Genomic DNA, 22,699 nt, shown 5'->3' on the forward strand with positions numbered 1-22,699 from the left:
TTGAATATTCAAAATATTTATAGACATCGACTCGAATCCGAGACCATCATAGATAACAATCATCATTTTAACAACTAAATTCGCTTGATTCGTGTAACTATTTGAAGTAACTTAAAACAATATAAAAGAAGGGGTTGGTAAGTAATAGTACAGTTGTAGGGGCTAATACCATAATTTGACCAAATAATATATATATATATATATAAGGAGGGCAATTTAGCTTTGGGTTTGTGCTGTGTGTTTCTAGAATAAAAAGTTTTGTAGTATCTTATTATTATTATTATTATTATTATTATTATTATTATTCATTGTCAAGGGTAGGCTATTTTCATTCTCCTCACACATTTTTATCTATTCCGGTTTGAAAAGTATGTTGTCCATGGCGACGACCCTTTCTTTATTTTTATTATGTTTTTAATTCCAACAGCAAGGAAAAGTCAAAAGAAAGCACTAATTATTGCATTTTATTTATTTAGTTTAAATAAAAAAATTATTAGAGGCAGTTCTGCAAAAGATAAAAGAAGGGTAATCACAAATAGCTCTTAACAACAATGATTGAACCAACAAAGGAAAAATAAACCGTTTTCCCTCGCAAGTAGTTTATCAGCATAACAATATATGTAACCAATTAATTATGTATGCACCGAACATTTGATTTGATAAATATTAATCGAATTGGATCAAGCATGGATTATTACGAGGTTTAATGATATTTTTAGCCCATGAATTAGTTATACTTAGGGTAAATTACACTAATTTATTGAGTAAATTTTCGTTTTTTCTACTGAAGTTTCAAAAATAATAAATTAGTTACTAACGTTATCGACTTATAACAAATTAGTCACTAACATTATCGATTTATAACAAACCAATCAATATTTTTAATGAACTTAAGTTAAATTAATTTTTAAAATTAAATTTCTACGAACTTTTAATATATAATATAAATATAGACAATAAATGTTACATCTTTATTCGTGGGTTAGTGTTGCGTACATGTTTAGTGGGCCGGGTGATACAATGAAATCAAAGAGATGAAAGAACAACTCTATGGGCCTGATGACATAATGAGATTTTAATACTAAAAAGAAGGGCATTATGTCAAAAATATATTTAACATTTGATAAAATAATCAATTTGTTCCTTATTCTTTTTTTAGAATATTTTATCCCCTAATATTTTATTTCAAGAAAAAAATGATTGATGATTGGATGGAAACTGTTAGTTTATGGTTAACACTTGTCGGTAATGTGAAAAGTTCTTTGTGTCCAAAATAATGATCCGCCATGTATACATAAATGATGATTTGATATATGCCACGTATTCAAAGGGTTAGTGTGGCACATACCCAATGTGCATAAGTAAAAATATATATTACATCATTATTTTGGACATATAAAACTTGTCATGTCAGTGATAATTATTTATCGTTATCTACTAATGGTTTCCATCCAATCATAGGTATTTCACCCAAAATTAAAATGTTAGGAGGGACAAAAATGCTCAAATAAAAAAGAATATGAATCAAAATAATAATTTTATCGAATATTAAGGGTAAATTTTATCATTATATCTAAAAAGAAACCTGACCATTACCCATTAAAATATTCTAAAATTTGAAGATGAATTTCAAATATAGGCATAGAACAAAACCCGTTTGCTACAATTAAGTCCAAAAGTATAATTTTTTAAAAAAAAGGTCCAAAATATATGTGGGAGAGCCGGCTGTTCCTTAGCATCCAAGTATCAAACAAAACAAAAGCTCCAAGCCCAGTCAGTTGGATTTAAACACCAAAACCCAAATCCATTTTTATTGCAAGAAAATCTACTAGATTTATGGCAGACAAAGGAGGTAGAGAAATATCAAAAATGGAAGCTCAAGCCTGAGAACTCAGACAGACTACTACCGAAGAAGAAAAGAAAGAAAGCACATAGATAGTAGCAAGTTACAGAGAATAAGCATGAGTGGTCTGGCTTCAGCTCCAACATCCACTTCTACTTTCCCCTCGATTCAACAATCTAAGATCCAAAGCAGGCGTTGTATTAAGCCTTGTAACTCTGCTGTGATTCCTAGTACCAAGTTATGTCCCTCAGATCTCGGTCGTACAAGTTTTAGCTTTGGTGGCACCGGAGTGATTCGGAGACGCAGTGTTATCTCCGGAAGTAGCACCGGACCTGGGGCTCCTGGTTCAGGTGTAGCTCCCTTTTAGTTTCTTGCTGTAAATTCCCTTTTATGCTTTTTCTTTGGTGTTCAAATTCATCACTGTTATGTGGCTTTTGGGGTTACGATCCTAAGTATCTGGGTTTATCTTTTGCCTTGTTCGTTCCTGAATTTCATGCTCCATAAACTTTAATTTTATCGAGAATATGTATATTAACATAATAATTAAAATCTTTGATTCCTTGAGTTGAAATTGGATTTGGGTGCTGTTGTGAAAATATACAATAGAGGGTATATTTACACATGAACGAATCCCCCCTATTTTTTTATATTTACAATGTAAAAACACAGATGAACTCATCAAGATAGCATCATTAAGCTCGTTATAATCGAGGTAATAAAGCAAAAATCTTATCTTGTTTTGAAAATTAAGTACGAACGATAAATACTGGTCTAACATGGTTACAATTGTGTTCAGGCTCTGTACCTGTGGGATTAAGGCATTAATTGTGTATTTCTTGAGAAAAGTAAAGAACCATTGTAGCTATGATCCTTTTGTTTTTCTTCCATTCTTTTATGTGCAACTGAGTGAGATACTTGGTTTTGCAGGAGATAATGAAAGCAGGAATGTGCTGGATGCTTTTTTCTTGGGAAAGGCTCTAGCTGAAGCATTGAATGAGCGAATTGAGTCCACCATTGGTGAGTTTTTGAGTGTTGTTGGTAGGTTGCAGGCCGAGCAACAGAAGCAAGTGCAGGATTTCCAGGTAGTGACACTTTATTCTTTAATCCAATACTTGATGAATTGATGGTTTATGTCAAGGATTTTGTCTTTGTACGATCACCTTTCTGGGTTTATTTCAAAAGGGAATAAGCTTATTTGCTAATATACACAAATTCCACCAGTGGAGAGTTTTTTTTATTTTTAAATTTGAGATTTGGATTAAGGTACTTGTGTTCTGCTGAGCCATTGTGTCTGTTTCTGCTTCATAGTGTTATGGGAACCTTATTGGAAAAAATGACAATAATTTTAAGGCATTTAAACAGGAGGTTTCTCTCTGCTTTTGACATCTGTTCTTGGAAGCCTTACAACAAAATTGCAGTCATCATTTGTTTTAAATTCCTTCTTATGCTGGTATATTTTTTCCTTCTCTTACAAGGAAGCATTAAATGTTGATGCGAGAAACATTTTTTGAGAACTGTCACGTTCATGTTCTCGAATATATTGTATCAACGGCACTTTTGATAACCTTTTACCTCTTCTCTACCTTTACCTCATGGATAATACATTAATCCAACTTCTTTGAATCTTAGGGAAATCCTTTTTTATTTCCCAAGTAAATGCAATTGGGTATCAATATTTTCCTTCTTTTCTGGAATTTGAATTTGTGCATCTGCAAGTTTTGCTGCATTTCTCCATTGTATCCCCTTAATTCATGCACACAGGAGGAGGTGTTCGAAAGGGCAAAAAGAGCCAAAGAGAAAGCCGCGCGCGAGGCATTGGAGGCACAAGGGCTGATTCCTACATCAGTAGGCCAAGGCGCTGCACACAATGGTGCTGCATCTAAAGTTTCACCCTCAACCACCAATGATGGAGCTTCTGCCACCCCTGTTGCTAATACAGACCCTGGTCCAGAATCCAACTAGAAATGAATGATGCCGATTGCCAAGTATTTGCATATGTACCTCCTACTCATTATCAGATACAAAACAATAGATTTATATAGTACCAAATAAATATGTAAGGAGTATGACCCTTTTCTATTAAATCAATTTATATAATAATCAAATATCCTCCGAAGTTCTTTGAAGCCTCCAAAATTATGTGTCCGTCAAACAATTACATATTTTGATGAGGTTGAACATATCTACTAAGGGTGCGTTTGGTTCACGGAATATAAGATTACCTCCGGGAATAGGATTACCGGAATATAACATTACCTAATACATTATTGGAAATGTTACATTACTGTGTTTGGTTTGTTTGGCAAGAATATAAGATTATTGTGTTTGGTTGAATGAATAAAAGATTACTGAAATGTATATTTTACGAAATTGTCCTTGTTATATATTTTTTAACAAGTGGAATTTTAAATATTTAAATGAAAATATTTATATAAAAATTATTCGAGAATATATTATTTTATTATTTTTAATATATATATATATATATATTTTTTAATAAAATTTATATATAATTTTTTTATAAAATTTAAAAGATAAATGGTAGAATAAAAGAGTAAATATATTATGTATTATTTTAATTTTAATTAATATTAAATTTTACATAATTTATCTAAATATATATTAAAATTTTACATCAACATTTAAATAAATAAGCATATAAACATTTTAATAGATGAACCATTTTACTCATAGCAAAATGTACAAAGATGATTTTATTAAATGAACATTTAACTAAATAATCAAATTCTTTATCCATGTCAACCAATGAACTCTTTTTATGCTATCATCTATATTTTATCATCAAAATCCATTATTTTATAAGAGTGAGCATTATAAATATATTATATAAATTTAAATGATATTTAATTTACTAAATAATATTACAAATTTTACTTACACATACGAAAAATTATATGAGAAAATCCGCATATGTATATTGCATATAATTAAAGAGAGTTGTTTAAAATGGAGTAAGTTAGTATTATGATATTATTATATTTGTGTTCAAATTTTAGAGGGGAGATGAGAAGAAATATGAGAAAAATACGAGTTAGATTAAAATGTGTATTTTACAAAACAAAGTTTCATTTTTTAATTCTACCAAACAATTTTTTTTACATCAAACCAAAACATTAATAAAGCATTGAATGTCTAAGGATTAAGACTGTTGAAAACATTTTGATATTTCGATATAACAAATTAAGTTAAATGAATTTTAAGATTTTCCAAATGATTTTCTAAGTATATTCGATAGAATTATTCGAATATCAAAACATTACTCCAAATCTTTCAAAGATCATTTTTAATCCTTACTCAAAGTGTAAAATTAAGTTTTAAACTTAAAGCAATTTCAAAATAATTTTACAAAGCATTTCGAACCATTTCAAAGCCAAAAATTCCAGATTGCTCAGAGGGAACCGATTCCCCCCCAAGGGGGTACCGATTCCCCCTGAATGGTTTGGCTCTGAGAATTCCAGTATGCTCGGAGGGAACCGATCCCCCCCAGGGGGTACCGATTCCCCCTTGTATAACGGTCGAAATATTTGAATTTTACACTTAGGGAACCGATTCCCCATAGGGGGTACCGATTCCCCCCACGCTCCAAACTGTTTTATTAATTGTTTTCACACTAAAACGGCTATATTATTTTCTCTAATTATCTCCAACGTTCAAAAGTGATTCAAGGTGTATTTAAGCAAGCTTAAAAGCCATTGATCAAAAACAAGAAACATCAAGCAATTAGAATCAAGAGAGAATCAAAGAGAAAGCATCAAACCTCAAGTTTGAGCATTTCAAGCCTATTTTTCATTCAATATTCATTTTGTTTTCAAGAACACTTATTGTGCTCAATTGTATTTATTCTTGAGTGTTCTTTCTTTGTTCTAGAATTGTGCAAACATATTTGCCTTGTGAGGTTTTTCTTGTAAGTTTGCAAATTTGTATTTCTCTTTGAGAAAAGAGTGTTCTCAAGAATTGGGGTATATTCTTGAGGGAGTTGTAAGGTTATCTCTTTGGCCTCAAAAGAAAGAACAAATTAGTGAATTTGTTGGAAAATCCTTAGTGTGGATAGCTAAGGTAGTGGACGTAGACTTTGGTTGATAAAGCCGAACCACTCTAAATCGCTGTGCAATTTCTTTCAATTTTCTGCAAAAGCTTCCACCAAATTTTTTAATTGCCAATTCACCCCCTTTTGGCCATATTCGTCAATCGATTAACTCAACAATTGGTATCAGAGCCTAACTCATTTGAAGGTTTAATCGCCTCTTGAGTCGATTCGGGAAGAGTTATATCGATAATCAAAGTCATCAATGGCCTCCGCTTCAAACTTCGACTCCGGTCTCGACTCGATGCCCGTCAACAAGCCTCCTTTCTTCAATGGAGCTAACTATACCTATTGGAAGAATAGAATGATGTACTTCATTCAAGCAAGTGACATGGGAGCATGGAATACTGTAGAAGAATGATACATCAAACCTCTCACTAATCCAAGGTTGTGGAGTGAAGGAGAGACAAGAATGTTCCAGCTCAACTCCAAAGCCATCCATATCATTTTTTGTGCTCTTAGACCAGATGAATACGGAAGAGTTTATTGTGTACAACCGCCAAAGAAATATGGGACAAACTTCAAGTCACTCATGAAGGTACCGATGAGGTAAAGAAATCTAAAATTAGTATTCTAACGCATATCTATGAAAATTTCATGATGAAACCAAATGAAGATATCAAAGCTATGACGGATAGATTTTCAACGATTGTCAATGGTCTCAAATCATATGGAGAGATCATTTCAAATGAAAAGCTTGTGAGGACGTTAGTCTACTCCCTCCCAAAATCGTGGCAATCAAAGAAGACATCAATCATCGAGTCTAAGGATTTAACGTCCTTAACTCTTGAAGAGCTAATTGGGTCACTCCTCACTCATGAAATGATGCTCGAAGATGAGGTGGACCTCGACAAGATTGACGAGACACCAAAGGAGAAGGAGAAGAAGAAAAACATTGGAGTTGCTCTCAAATCCACAAAAGATGAGAGTGATTCGAATAATGATGATGATGACGAGGAAATGGCATTGTTTGCCAAACGATTCAGAAAAATGATGAGACCTTATCGAGGAAGAAAATTCAAACGAAATGAAGGCCTCAAAAATGAACCGAAAGAGAATAACCCAATCATTTGCTACGAATGCAAAAAGCCAGGGCATGTTAAATATGATTGCCCACAATTGAAGAAAAAGGGTCAATCAAAGAATAAGCACAAGGCTCATGTGGCTACATGGAGCGATGAAGAAAGTTCCGATGAAGAGGAACAAGAAGTAGCTAACTTGTGCTTGATGGCATTTGGGGAAGATTCTAAGGTAACCTCTAACTCATCCGATTTTGATGATTTATCCTATGATGAGTTATTAGAGGAATATAATGGGTTGGCTTCGGATTATGAGAAATTATTTTTAAAATATAAAAATGATGTTTCAAAATTGAAAAATGAAAACAAACTCATATCCAAAACCAACAACGATCTTGAAAGTAAAATCAAAGATTTGCAAATCAAACTAGAAGAGTTTGAAAAGAAAAATTTAGATTTGCAAAATTTACTTTCAAAGATCAATGATGATCATCAAAAGAAAATTGATGATCTTAAAACTTCTTTTGATAAAGTTGGAACAAAACATTTTGAAAAAGGTGGAAATTCAAAATCCAACTTTGTTAGAAAAAAGTTTTAGAAACTACAATCATAGAGGTCCCCAAAGAACCTCTAATGGAAAAATCGTTAGAAGTATGTGGGTTCCTAAAGAACTCATTACTACTAAAGATAAAAATATCCTACACAAATGGATACCTAAGGGGACTAGGATTTTGGAAACTAATGAATATGGACCCAAAAGAATTTGGGTACCAAAAATCAAAAATTAATCTATGTTTGTAGGGAAAGGAGCATTGCTACAAGGCACGGGAAACAAATTCAAATTCATGGTACCTTGATAGTGGATGCTCAAGACACATGACCGGAGACAAAAGCTGGTTCATTGAGCTTAACTCCAAAAATGGAGGAGAAGTGACTTTTGGAGACAATTCAAAAGATCACATTGAAGGTATTGGTACAATAGGTAATACCTCTTCCATACAAATTAAAAATGTTTTATATGTGAATGGATTAAAGCATAATCTATTGAGTATTAGTCAATTATGCGATAAAGGATTTAATGTCTTATTTAAAATTAATGGTTGTAAAGTCATTGACATTGCATCTAATCGAATTATGCTTGTTGGTCATAGAATAGGGAACATATACATGGTACATTTAGATTCTTTTGATATGACTAATTTATGCCTAGTTGCTAAGGATGAACATGATAGTTGGTTATGGCATAGGAGACTAGGACATGCTAGTATGAGTGTTTTGCAACGGTTAATTCAAGGAGACCTAGTAAGAGGGTTGCCTAAGCTTAAATTTGATAATGATAAAATATGTGATGCTTGTGCTAAAGGAAAACAAAAGCGAGTTTCTTTTAAATCCATTAATGATGTATCAACTAGTAGAGTTTTACAATTGATCCATTTAGATCTTTTTGGGCCAACTAGAACTACTAGCTTGGGTGGAAAACAATATGCATTTGTCTTGGTAGATGACTATTCTAGATATACTTGGGTTCTATTTTTAAATACTAAAGATGAAGCATTAGAACATTCATCACATTTTCAAAGTAATCCAAAATGAAAAGGTTACTCTATAACTAGTGTTAGGAGTGATCATGGAACTGAATTTGAAAATCTTGGATTTACTGAATTTTGTAACTCTAACGGTATTAGCCATAATTTTTCAGCACCTAGAACCCCTCAACAAAATGGAGTTGTTGAGAGGAAAAATCAAACTTTAGAAGAAATGGCTAGAACCATGCTTTGTGAAAATAATTTGCCAAAATATTTTTGGGCGGAAGCCACAAATACCGCTTGTTATGTTGTAAATCGAGTAATGATTGGCCAATTTTAAAGAAAACTCCATATGAAATTTTCAAAAATAAAAAGCCTAACATTAGTTATTTTCATCCTTTTGGATGTAAATGTTTTGTTTTAAACAACGGTAAAGAAAACCTTGGCAAATTTGATGCTAAAAGTGATGAATGAATTTTTTTGGGTTATTCCTTAAATTCTAAAGCATATCGTGTATTTAATAAAAGAACTTTAGTTGTAGAAGAGTCTATACATGTTGTTTTCGATGATAATCCCCTTCTGAGGAAGGATTCGTGTGTGAATGATGATGTAGGTGTTATAAATACAAATGACGTTAGACATGACGTTGGAGAACCATCATCAAAGGAAGAAATGAAAAATGAGGAAACTCATGATCCTCTTGAGAATCCAACCATTGAAGAAAGAGAAGTATCTTATCCAAGAGAGTACAACTATGTCAAGGATGGTGAAATTATAGGTGATCCATCAAAAGAGGTAACAACTCAATCTTCTCTTAGAAAAATTTGTAATTATGTTGCATTTATCTCATGCATAGAGCCTAAGAATATTAAAGAAGCATTAAATGATGAACATTGGATTATGGCTATGCAAGAAGAGTTAAATCAATTTGAGAGAAGTAAAGTATGGACATTAGTTGAAAGGCCTAGTAATAAATCTACTGTATGTACTAGATGGGTATTTAGGAATAAGCTTGATGAGAGTGGTAATATAGTGAGAAACAAGGCTAGACTTGTTGCTCAAGGGTATAATCAAGAAGAGGGCATAGACTACGATGAAACATACGCCCCCGTAGCTAGGATGGAAGCAATTAGAATGTTATTAGCATTTGCATGTTTCAATGAATTTAAATTATATCAAATGGATGTTAAAAGTGCATTTTAAATGGTTTTATAAAAGAAGAAGTGTATGTGGAACAACCTCCAGGTTTTGAAGATTCAAATTTTCTGGATCATGTTTTAAAATTGACAAAAGCACTTTATGGTTTAAAGCAAGCTCCTAGAGCTTGGTATGAAAGATTGTCAAATTTTTTTAATTAAAAAAGGTTTTTCAAAAGGGAAGGTTGACAATACATTGTTTTTGAAGCATAAAGGTAAAGATTTATTAGTAGTTCAAATTTATGTTGATGATATAATATTTGGTTCTACTAATGATGTTCTTTGATAAGAATTTTCTAAGCTAATGCAAAGTGAGTTTGAGATGAGCATGATGGGGGAGCTCTCATTTTTCTTGGGACTCCAAATCAAGCAAAGAAAAGATGACATCTTCATCAATCAAGCTAAGTACGTCAAAGATATGCTCAAGAAGTTTGGACTGGAAAATGGGAAACCTCGTGACACTCCAATAAGCTCTTCAACAAAGCTTGACTTAGATGAAGAAGGTAAATGTGTAGATGTTAAATTATATAGGTCAATGATTGGATCTCTACTTTATCTAACTGCAAGTAGACCGGACATTATGTTTAGTGTTTTCTTATGTGCTAGATTTCAATCATGCCCTAAGGAATCACATTTACTAGCTGTTAAGAGAATCTTTAGATACCTTAAGGACACTCCTAGTTTAGGACTTTGGTATCCTAGAGACTCTAGCTTTAGCTTGCATTCTTTTTCTGATGCGGATTATGGAGGATGCAAATTAGATAGGAAAAGCACCTCCGGTACTTGCCAATTCCTTGGAAATATGCTAATTTCTTGGTTTTCAAAGAAACAAAATTGTGTTGCATTATCTACCACTGAAGCCGAATACATTTCAGCTGGTAGTTGTTGTGCACAAGTTTTATGGATGAAACAACAACTTTTTGATTATGGAATTGAAGTAGGTACCATTCCTATCAAGTGTGACAATACTAGTGCTATTTGTCTCACTAGAAATCCCATCCAACACTCTAGAACTAAGCACATTGAAATAAGATATCACTTCATTAGAGACCATGTCACTAAGGAAGATGTAGTTCTAGAATTTGTTGATACTTTACACCAATTAGCGGATATCTTTACAAAACCTTTAGACAAGGAACGATTTTGGACACTTAGGAGAGAATTAGGTTTGACCAATCTATCTTCACTGAGTGTTTAAAATAATTTTAGCACTTTTAATAATAAATGAAAAATGCTTATAATAATAATTTTTGATTGCATTCATTGCTATTAGTTAGGGGGAGTTTATGATTCTTGATAAAAAATTAATTTTATGTTCAAATATCGTTTAAAGATTAATTGAATTGTTTGAACATGATTAATTTTCATTATATGAATTGCCAATACCACTAGAGGAAATTAATTTAGCATTTTGGGTGTTTAAAATCGGATTTTAGCATTTTGGTGCAGAGGGAATCGATCCCCCCTTGAGGGAACCGATTCCCCCTTTGAAGGGGAACCGATTCCCCCCACAGGGGAATCGATACCCCCTTGGGTTCTGGTTTTAACACGGGCAGAACCCAATATTTGCTCAAACCTCTCTTATTTTCCTCTCTTCCGCCGTTCCCTCTCAACTCTCTCCCTATCTCCATTCTTGCCTCAAATCATCGATTTTAATCGGAATTCACTTCAAATATCATCTCCTAAACTTGCAATCATCATTAAAATCGTGCAAACAACATCAAAATCCACTCAATCTCATCCTTCAAGGTAAAATTTTCTACTCCCTAATTTATTGATTTTGAACATAGGACTTGTTTTAATTAGTTCTAGGATGAACTTTAGATCGGGCATTGATTGTTTAGTGATTAGAAACTAGATATTACAACAAATTTCATCAAAAACACAAGAATTTTCCAATTTCTTTTAAATTTTTGAAATTAAAAAAATGTTAATTTTCAAATTATTGTGTTTTGATTAAATTATGTTGTTGTTATGAAAACTATACATATATTGTTTCTCAAAACCATATTTTTCAAAAGTTTTTCAAAACTTTGCCATTAGGATTGATTTAGAGAACCTTGAAATATTGAGAACTCAATTGAGTTTTGGGATTGATTGAATTGCATACATGTGTTTTCTAAATTGCAGGTTATCAATTCTATTCCGATTTCCTAAACCATGTCAAGTCCTAAACGTGCTAGGTCTTCATCTAGTCGTTCACACCGTCAACCAAATCCACCTCCAAATCCTCCACCTATTCCAATTTCTAATCCTAATCCGGATATATGATTCAATGTTTTGCTTTGAACTCCAAACTTGTTGTTTTAACATTTTGAATATTTTGGAATGTTTAAATTTGTGGATTGATTGACTTTGAATTTGTTTGGACTAATGAATAGTTAGAAATTATCTATTTGGTGTGATTAAATTTATTCATTATTGCATCATTTACTTCATGATTAGATATATGACCAATTTTGCCATTTCACATTAATTATGAATATTGATTATGAAACTAATGGCTAACGTTTCTCTTGCTTGTGATCTTAGCAACTTATATTATATATAATCAATTGGCTAAATGATTTCAAAATCTTGTTTAAATTCTTTAAAATGTCTTTTTGATTTACAAAAAGGGGGAGAGTGTTAAAGGTGTTTTTAAATGATAAATGGGAGAAGTGTTAAAGTAAGGGGGAGTAAATTTCAAAACTTGATTGATTTCAAAATCTTAAAATTACTAAAATGCTTTGTTATATCAAAAAAGGGGAGATTGTTGAAAACATTTTGATATTTCGATATAACAAATTAAGTTAAATGATTTTTAAGATTTTCCAAATGATTTTCTAAGTATATTCGATAGAATTATTCGAATATCAAAACATTACTCCAAATCTCTCAAACATCATTTTTAATCTTAAAACAATTTCAAAATAATTTTACAAAGTATTTCGAACCATTTCAAAGCCAAAAAATTTCAGATTGCTAAGAGGGAACCGATTCCCCCCATAATGGTTTGGCTCCGAGAATTCCAGTATACTCGGAGGGAACCGATTCCCCCCAGGGGGTACCGATTCCCCCTTGTATAACGGTCGAAATATTTGAATTTTACACTTAGGGAATCGATTCCCCATAGGGGGTACCGATTCCCCCCACGCTCCTAACTGTTTTATTAATTGTTTTCACACTAAAACTGCTATATTATTTTCTCTAATTATCCCCAACGTTCAGAAGTGATTCAAGGTGTATTTAAGCAAGCTTAGAAGCCATTGATCAAAAACAAGAAACATCAAACAATTAGAATCAAGAGAGAATCAAAGAGAAAGCATCAAACCTCAAGTTTGAGCATTTCAAGCCTATTTTTCATTCAATATTCATTTTGCTTTCAAGAACACTTATTGTGCTCAATTGTATTTATTCTTGAGTGTTCTTTCTTTGTTCTAGAATTGTGCAAACATATTTGCCTTGTGAGGTTTTTCTTGTAAGTTTGCAAATTTGTATTTCTCTTTGAGAAAAGAGTGTTCTCAAGAATTGGGGTATATTCTTGAGGGAGTTGTAAGGTTATCTCTTTGGCCTCAAAAGAAAGAACAAATTAGTGAATTTGTTGGAAAATCCTTAGTGTGGATAGCTAAGGTAGTGGACGTAGACTTAGGTTGATAAAGTCGAACCACTCTAAATCACTGTGCAATTTCTTTCAATTTTCTGCAAAATCTTCCACCAAATTTTTTAATTGCCAATTCACCCCCTCTTTGGCCATATTCTTCAATCGATTAACTCAACAAATACCTACTAAGCTGAAAGACCACCAATTTTCTTATCCCATTTTATTCTTCCTTACCTAAACTTGTATCAACAAATCCAAGTGTATATTTTGTAAAATAAGAAATATATTGTCAAGTGCTACACGTAGCCGAGTGCTTCAAACGCGTAGGAACCATGTAACACCCCCAACCCGTATTAAAACCGAATATGAGTCCGAGGTGTCACATTGACTTTTCCAAAACATTTACTTGTATAAAATAGTGAGTAATTTAAATATAACATATAACTTATTCAAAACGTTTACAAAACTATTCAGAGCTTATACAATATATTCTTTTGAATACATGACAACTAGAACTTTATATATTAAAATACATATTATTCACCTCTCTTCTGATCTGACTTTAAGTAAGGAGAACTGACCTGTCTTGTTCCCCATTGTTCTTCACTATTCTTGAAACCTACATGTAAATCACTTACACGCAAAGTCTATGACTTAGTGAGGCAATAAATATATAATATAAACTATAACTTATAATCATGCATGAACAATTACTGCTATCACATCATACCCAAACATATATCCATTCATATATCAAATCCACACATGCATATAATTATCTTCTTTCTTATCATTATTATATTAATACCATTTATATTTCTATTATCTTGTTTATATGATTTATTATGTTCATATCATATATCTTATAACATATACAATAATCACTAACACACATATATTCTGTCATATAATTCATATCCCAAAACATACACTGTATTCAATATCATCTCTTATTAGCCCATGTACACATGTGAGAACTGTAGATATGTGAGTCTATTGAGGTTGTGCACTATGTTGTCACCACAGCTCGTATAATTCCCACTAGGGGCACGTAGAATTTGTCCCGAATAACCACGTAGATGTCCAAAAGGACTACATATAACACATATGTCCCGAAGAACCACGTAGACACTCGACTCTTGGCATGCCAACTATACCTCTAGCTCTCAATACACAAAATATGGGCATTTTCACTTATATCATTTCACATATACACTTTCATATCACCTGTTCATATAAGCTCATAACTTCTTTCATATATACATGTAGACATATAACTTCTTTTCATGTAATTCATATCACTTTTCATATAATTCACATGTTCACATATATCTTTTCATATTCTCATAGGATCACATATCTCATATATATATCACATAGCACATACTTCTCATAGACATATAAAAACATAGATCCTTATCACATAACTTATATTACATGTTCATATAATCATTTATATCTATACCACATAGCTTATATCACTTTCTCTTGTCATTACATAAGTCATTATTATTTACATAGTTTATGATCATATAACTTATATTACAGAGTCACATAATCACATAAATCATATCACATAGAAAAGAACATAACAATACATATCCACATACTAACGGCTACCAACTATACTTATTTTCATGCATTCATAAAATAAGGACATGGAAATAGACTCATTGCAAGTCTAATTTCTATATAATAATATACTATAATCATATGCACTCACCTTAGCCTTGTTTGATTTGAATCAATCCTAATCCTTCGATTGTTTCGGAACAAGATTTCCTTTTATATCTACATAGTAATACATTGATACATAGTAGTATCCAATTGATATATTCTAATCTATCATTTCTTAGACCAAAAGAAATGTCTATTTCAATTTCCCCTTGAAGTGCATCGATACATTCTACAGTGCATCGATGCATTCTTTAACATGTGCATCGATGCACTACCCATGCATCGATACACCAATCACCTTCGATGTTTTCATTTTAAGGGGGGTGCATCGATGCACTAATTGCATTCGATGTTTCCATTTTTAATGGGTGCATCGATGCACTTCCTGTGCATTGATATACACTGAACAATTTTTGGAAATACCCTTGATGCATCGATACACATTGAATGTGCATCGATGCACATAGCCCATAATTCATTTTTATGCCCAAAAACCATCAACTTTTCACTCAATTCTTCTATTTTAAGCCCTATCATGTCATTAAACTCAATTACCATTACATAAACTAACTTATATCCATATAAACCATCTTTATCTTCCATGTCTCATCATGATTCTCAAAATTTAAGAATCTTGCTAAACTTTCAACTTTGTTATTAATCCTTTCTAACTTCATATATCTATTATTCTTAGTGATGACAAGTCAAATTCCTTCTCAAATTTCATTTATTAACTCCTTTCCAGAAATTCATCTAAAAACTCATTTTCTTTAATCTCTTTTATATCTTTATCTTGTTGTTTTAGAACAAATTAAGCTTTCCTTAAGCTTAATTATCATCTAATGATCATAACCCAACCTTAAATCAATAATTAATCAACAAACAAAGAACTCACATTTGAGTCAAACCTTCACGTATGAAGAAAGAAGAAGAGAAGAGAACTCTGGAACCTTTCTCTCTTCCTATGTGGTTCCAAAAAATCTTCATTGTCAAATGACCCTTTTGCCCTTCAATTCATCTAATAATTACTAACAACTTTTATGATTTAATTCTAAATAAATCATTGAACTAATCCAAGATTCTACTCTAGTCACCAAATTCTGAAAATTTACAATTTGATCACTAACCCGGTATTGATGTTGTTACAAATCTCCCCTCCTTTAAAGAAAATTCGTCCTTGAATTTTCACTGAACATATCAATAAGAACATATCTTCTAATGTTCTCATGCTACTTCCTTTACTTAATCTTTCATTCCTTTATTTCTTAAATTATCTATTTCCTTTATACATTTATCTATTATCACTTATCATATACACAGTAACTCATAACCTCAATCTATTTATGTCTTTTATCTCTTTCGATTCTGCATTTTCCTTTGACCTTTCTAAATTCCATATAATGTCACTCATTAAGATAATAATTCATTTTCACACTCAACATCTAAATCCATCTCTAACTACCTTATAATACCAATTCGTTTTCCATCACCATTACCAAGACGACCTTAAATCTTCTTTAAATATGATTCAACATACACTTTAAAGAATCTTTTCACATCACCTTGCACACTTTTCTTACTTTTATATCAAAATTATCATCTACACTTCCATATAACCTTTATCGTATATGATCCTTTAATTCAATCCCTTTCATTTCTTTATTCTATTTTTGGTTATCATATCCTAACAATATCTTACAATCTTATACTTCCAGTACATTCCCATCACATATTCTTGTTAGCCAACGCTAACTTTTTCCTTCTAAAATGCAATCTCTTATCATATCCACACTTTTGCTTACGTACAACAATATTCTTTGTTTCAACTCATAAACTTTGGCTTTCTATATCTTATACTCTTGTCACTGATGCACTTATTCTTGAGCTCTTCTATAAGTACTAACCACGTCATTTGATCTTTTAACATTCTTATGGTGACACTGTTCCATATTATCTTATCCACATACTACAAAACTAATTCATCACTTTTCCGATTCAAACAATAAAGATCTTCTATCACTATTCTAATATGATTTCAACTTTCTGAAATCAACCTTTAATCTTATAAAACACTTTCTGAGGTTTTCGCTCTTCATTCTGCCTGGCCAGGGCAGGTGAATTGCTATCACCATCAGATTTGTCAGCTATCGATTTACTTTACTTTGATAATTTCTATAATTAATTCCTACTATATCATACAAATCTTATTCTATTAGCAAGACATCATACTCCTTACACTACCATATCAGAATTTTTCACTTTTAGTTGGCATGTATATATTTCTAAACCTCATTTAACTTTGATTTAAGCCTAGAATCGGCTAAACCATAGCTCTGATACCATTAAATGTAACACCCCCAACCCGTATTAAAACTGAATACGAGTCCGAGGTGTCACATTGACTTTTCAAAATATTTACTTGTATAAAATAGTGAGTAATTTAAATTTTTTATAACATATAACTTATTCAAAACGTTTACAAAACTATTAAGAGCTTATACAATATATTCTTTTGAATACATGCCAACTAGAACTTTATATATTAAAATATATATTATTCACCTCTCTTCTGATCTGACTTTCAGTAAGGAGAACTGACCTATCTTGTTCCCCATTACTCTTCACTCTTCTTGAAACCTACGTGTAAATCACTTACATGCTAAGTCTATGACTTAGTGAGGCAATAAATATATAATATAAACTATAACTTATAATCATGCATGAACAATTACTGCTATCACAATCACCCAAACATATCCATTCATATCAAATCCACACATGCATATAATTATCTTCTTTCCTATCATTATCATATTATTACCATTTATATTTCTATTATCTTGTTTATTGATTTATTATGTTCATATCATATATCTTATAACATATACAATAATCACTAACAAACAGATATCCTATCATATAATTCATATCCCAAAACATACATTTATTCAATATCATCTCTTATTAGCCCATGTACACATGTGAGAACTGTAGATATGTGAGTCTATTAAGGTTGCGCACTATGCTATCACCACAGCTCGTATAATTCCCACTATGGGAGCGTATAATTTGTCCCGAAGGACCACGTAGATGTCTCAAAGGACTACATACAACACATATGTCCCGAAGGACCACTATGTCCCGAAGGACCACGTAGACCCTCGACTCTTGGCATACCAACTATACCTCTAGCTCTCAATACACATAACATGGGCATTTTCACTTATATCATTTCACATATACACTTTCATATCACCTGTTCATATAAGCTCATAGCTTCTTTCACATATGCATGCAGACATATAACTTCTTTTCATGTAATTCATATCACTTTTCATATAATTCACATGTTCACATATCTCTTTTCATATTCTCATAGGATCACATAGCTCATACATATATCACATAGCACATACTTCTCATAGACATATAAAAACATAGATCCTCATCACATAACTTATATTACATGTTCATATAATCATTTATATCTATACCACATAACTTATATCACTTTCTCTTGTCATTACACAAGTCATTATTATTTACATAGTTTATGATCATATAACTTATATCACAGAGTCACATCATCACATAAATCATATCACATAGAAAATAATTACATGAATATCATACGGCGTACTACTATACTATATTCATGCATTCATAAAATAAGAACATGGAAATAGACTCATTGCAAGTCTAATTTCTATATAATAATATACTATAATCATATGCACTCACCTTAGCCTTGTTTGATTTGAATCAATCCTAATCCTTGGATTGTTTCGGAACAAGCTTTCTTTTTATATCTACATAGTAATACATTGATACATAGCAGTATCCAATTGATATATTCTAATCTATCATTTCTTAGACCAAAAGAAATGTCTATTTCAATTTCCCCTTGAAGTGCATCGATACATTCTACAGTGCATCGATGCATTCTTTAACATGTGCATCGATGCATTCTTTAACATGTGCATCGATGCACTACCCTTGCATCGATACACCAATCACCTTCGATGTTTTCATTTTAAGGGGGTGCATCGATGCACTAATTGCATTCGATGTTTCCATTTTTAATGGGTGCATCGATGCACTTCCTGTGCATCGATACACACTGAACAATTTCTGGAAATACCCTTGATGCATCGATACACATTGAATGTGCATCGATGCACATAGCCCATAATTCATTTTTATGCCCGAAAACCATCAACTTTTCACTCAATTCTTCTATTTTAAGCCCCTATCATGTCATTAAACTCAATTACCATTACTTAAACCAACTTATATCCATATAAACCATCTTTATCTTCCATATCTCATCATGATTCTTAAAATTTAAGAATCTTGCTAAACTTTCAACTTTGTTATTAATCCTTTCTAACTTCATATATCTCTTATTCTTAGTGATGACAAGTCAATTTCCTTCTCAAATTTCACTTATTAACTCCTTTCCAGAAATTCATCTAAAAACTCATTTTCTTTAATCTCTTCTATATCTTTCATCTTATTGTTTTAGAACAAATTAAGCTTTCCTTAAGCTTAATTATCATCTAATGATCATAACCCAATCAATAATTAATCAACAAACAAAGAAACTCACCTTTGAGTCAAACCTTCACGTATGAAGAAGGAAGAAGAGAAGAGAAGAGAACTCTGAAACCTTTCTCTCTTCCCATGTGGTTCCTTATCTTATATAAAAAATCTTTCTTTTCAAATGACCCTTTTGCCCTTTAATTTATCTAATAATTACTAACAACTTTTATGATTTATTTCTAAATAAATCATTGAACTAATCCATGGTTATACTCTAGTCACCAAATTCTAAAACTTTACAATTTGATCACTAACCCGATATTGAGGATGTTACAAACCATAATTCATAGGATTAAAGTTGGTGGACTTAAGTGAAAAAGAATAACAATAAAAGCTGAGGTTACTCTTATAAAAGATAAGAAACACTTAAGAAGATCAATGATGCACATCAATGTTATAACATTTATCATTCCACAAATCTAAACATCCAGTTTAGGCCAGGAGAAGTAAAATATAAAAGCTGAGGCTACTCTTATAAAAGATAAACACTTAAGATTAATGATGCACATCAATGTTAGAACATTTATCATTCCGCAAATCCAAACATTCAGTTTAGGCCAGGAGAACTTTATTTTACCTAACAGGGCTTCACCTTACAAGAACCAAATCATACAATATTAAACATGACAAGAGAAATATACACATTTCTTAGTTTGATAAAAAAGAATACTCCTTAGCAATACACTTATGTCGTTATATGAAGCCTCAACCTACTACATGGTTGTTTTATTCCTTTCCAAGCAGCTTCTTTGGAAGCTTATCGAAAGAGGTAAATTTTAGCAAGAAAAGACGGGTAGCTCGCTCTTGCAATGTACTACCACATTTAAGCCCGCGTTCTTGCAGTTCAGATTTCAGCCGCTCCAATCCAAGAACCTTTAAAAATGATAAAAACAGTTAATGATGTATCATCGTTAAACATTATACAAGCAACTGCATCACCACGAGGCCCATGACAATTCAATTCATATGTTGATTTTAAATTTCACTCCATGATATCTTTTCTTCAATTATTCAATTTGTCTGGTCCAATAACTTTGTACACAAGAACATGAAGACAAAGCTAAAATAATATCAAATAGCTATGGCCAAATTTACTTGCACTAAAGGAAAGCATTTGATAAAATTGCAACTACAAACCGTTGAATATCCTATATCATCTAGGTATGCAATCATTGAGTTAGTTGAAAGCAGTATTTTTTCTAACGATGTATCAATGATATTGATCTTTATTAATATTAAGCTCAGGAAAAAGGTAAAGAACTTCAAGTGTTAAACCATACCTCCATCTCTTATGAAGAATTGAAGTCGTTAAAGTTCAATGGCTTTTCTGGTTCTGTAATGTTAGCATTTGAAACTACTGTTTCTTTTTGAACTTCTGATTCTGGTTTAGAAGTGCAATTGACCTCATTATTTAGTTCACTTCCAACTCCTCCATTTTCTGCAAGTAGAAAACTGGAATGTTTACCAAATATTTCCACTGGATCTTTCATTTTAGTTCCATTATGTTCCAGCATCCCATCAGTTTGAACTGCTTCACTTCCGCAATGGCATCTGCTTCAACCATGGCAGGAGCATCTTCACCACAAGATTCTGAGCTTTGCTGTAGAACAACCTCTTTCTCTTCCTCAGAGCCAGACTCACTTGAGGCTCCACCTAAAAATTCCATATCCTGATCCCCCCCGAAACCAAACCAGAACTCCCCTCAGTTCCCTTGCTAGAATCAGAATGATTCCCATTGTTTAAAACTACATATTTCTCATTCTCTTCTTCATCCAGACCGCTATCATCATTATCACTATCACTATCACTCTCATCCACTTTCCTTTTCTTAAAATTTTTGGGGTCAGTTCCTCCTGGCACCTCCTTCCGCTTTCCATTTTGGCACGCTACCCTAACGGACTCTTCAACCACCGCCACACACATTGCTCCCTATACTTTGCCACATACTTCTCAGCCTCTCCATCTCCAACTCTTTTTTTTTTCCAGTTTTTGCTTTCTTCTTAATAAAGTCTTCCGCGATCTTCTCTAACCTCCTCTGTTCCTCATCCGCTTTCCACTCCTCCAACCTTTTTTAATTCCGTTCACATGCCTCAGCCTCCTCCCACTCATGTCTCGACACGCCTCGAAATTGCTCGTCTTTTTTTGCCCGACCTTCGTGGTTGCACCACGTAACAGCGATCCGAAACCTCTATTGCCACCAATAAGTCAGAGCAAGAGATTGAGGGTAGCGTTGGAGTGGGAAATCTATGAATCGTCATTGAGTTAATGGCTTCCAATCAGGCACTGGAGGTTGATAGGGATTTTGGTAATTTCATAAATTCGGTGCTTGACATCACCGACTTGGATTTGAGGGGTTGGGAATTAGAGCGACATAGTCCCACCATTTATAAGTTTAACGAATAAATGTAGTTGCCTTGGGTTAAGGTTCTTGTTGTTGATATAATTTCCGCTAATTTGATGAACTTCCATAACTGATACGAACAATGTGATCTTTGAAATCGGAAGAGGAATTATACTCTGAGAGATTCTCTCGCCAAATCGAAGAAGACATTTTTCCTTCGCAGAATCAAGCTTACTGGAGAAGGGTATTTTAGCCAACAGAGACGGGAAAAAACAAATACCTAAGGGAGGGGCGGGACTAACATTCCCAGTAAAACAGAACAAAAGTATTATTGTTGGTATTGAAGTTTTACATTCGCTTGGGAATGTGATCTATCCAAACATGGGTATTTTAACCCAGAAAAAAAGATTCCTCTCAATAATGCAAAAGTCCGTGAACCAAACACCCCTAAGAGTCGGTATGGAAATCAACTTGTACGAGGACTCTTTTTTCTTTCCGAGCACTTTATTGTTCATTTTCTTGAGCTCTTCATTCTTTATCTTTTACACAAAAATCGTTAATTTCGATTCTCTATTTAAACCATAAGACCTGAACTTTGGAATTAATAATTGAAAGCAAACCAAACTGAAACAAGTGCTCATTCTTGTAGTTTATGCTAATATTTTATAGAAACCCATTAATTGAAACCATCTAAAAAAAATCCAAATTATAATACGAACAAGGACTTGTTCATTGTGGACTTTCGGATTTGTTGGCCTGATAATCATAGCCCATTGGGTCTTACGTGATTTAGAAGCTCTTTTATAT

General features: G+C 32.5%; 2 protein-coding genes and 1 pseudogene across 2 annotated transcripts in view; 1 reads left to right on the plus strand and 2 right to left on the minus strand.

Annotated features, from left to right (window-relative positions):
* Window positions 1-18,487, minus strand: part of LOC120190790 (vesicle-associated membrane protein 722-like) — a 39,225-nt gene extending 20,738 nt beyond the window's left edge. Inside the window, exons 1-2 of the mRNA XM_039193842.1 lie at window positions 18,477-18,487; window positions 17,545-17,552 (exon numbers count right to left, since the gene is read on the minus strand). The gene's annotated coding sequence lies outside the window, so the exon portion shown is untranslated. The remainder of the gene's footprint in view (window positions 1-17,544; window positions 17,553-18,476) is intronic.
* Window positions 1,847-3,927, plus strand: LOC120190791 (uncharacterized protein At4g13200, chloroplastic-like). Its single transcript, XM_039193845.1, has 3 exons — window positions 1,847-2,193; window positions 2,771-2,925; window positions 3,605-3,927. Exons 1-3 carry the CDS (start codon window positions 1,962-1,964, stop codon window positions 3,803-3,805), a joined length of 588 nt encoding a protein of 195 aa, XP_039049776.1. The 5' UTR covers window positions 1,847-1,961; the 3' UTR covers window positions 3,806-3,927.
* A 1,790-nt stretch (window positions 18,488-20,277) lies between the features above and the next one.
* On the minus strand, window positions 20,278-22,023 carry LOC120190789 (annotated as a pseudogene).
* Between the last annotated feature and the right edge of the window lie 676 nt (window positions 22,024-22,699).

The sequence above is a fragment of the Hibiscus syriacus genome, unplaced genomic scaffold (genome assembly GCF_006381635.1).
Source record: "Hibiscus syriacus cultivar Baekdansim isolate YM2019G1 unplaced genomic scaffold, ASM638163v2 tig00116962_pilon, whole genome shotgun sequence".
Classification (NCBI taxonomy): Eukaryota; Viridiplantae; Streptophyta; class Magnoliopsida; order Malvales; family Malvaceae; genus Hibiscus; species Hibiscus syriacus.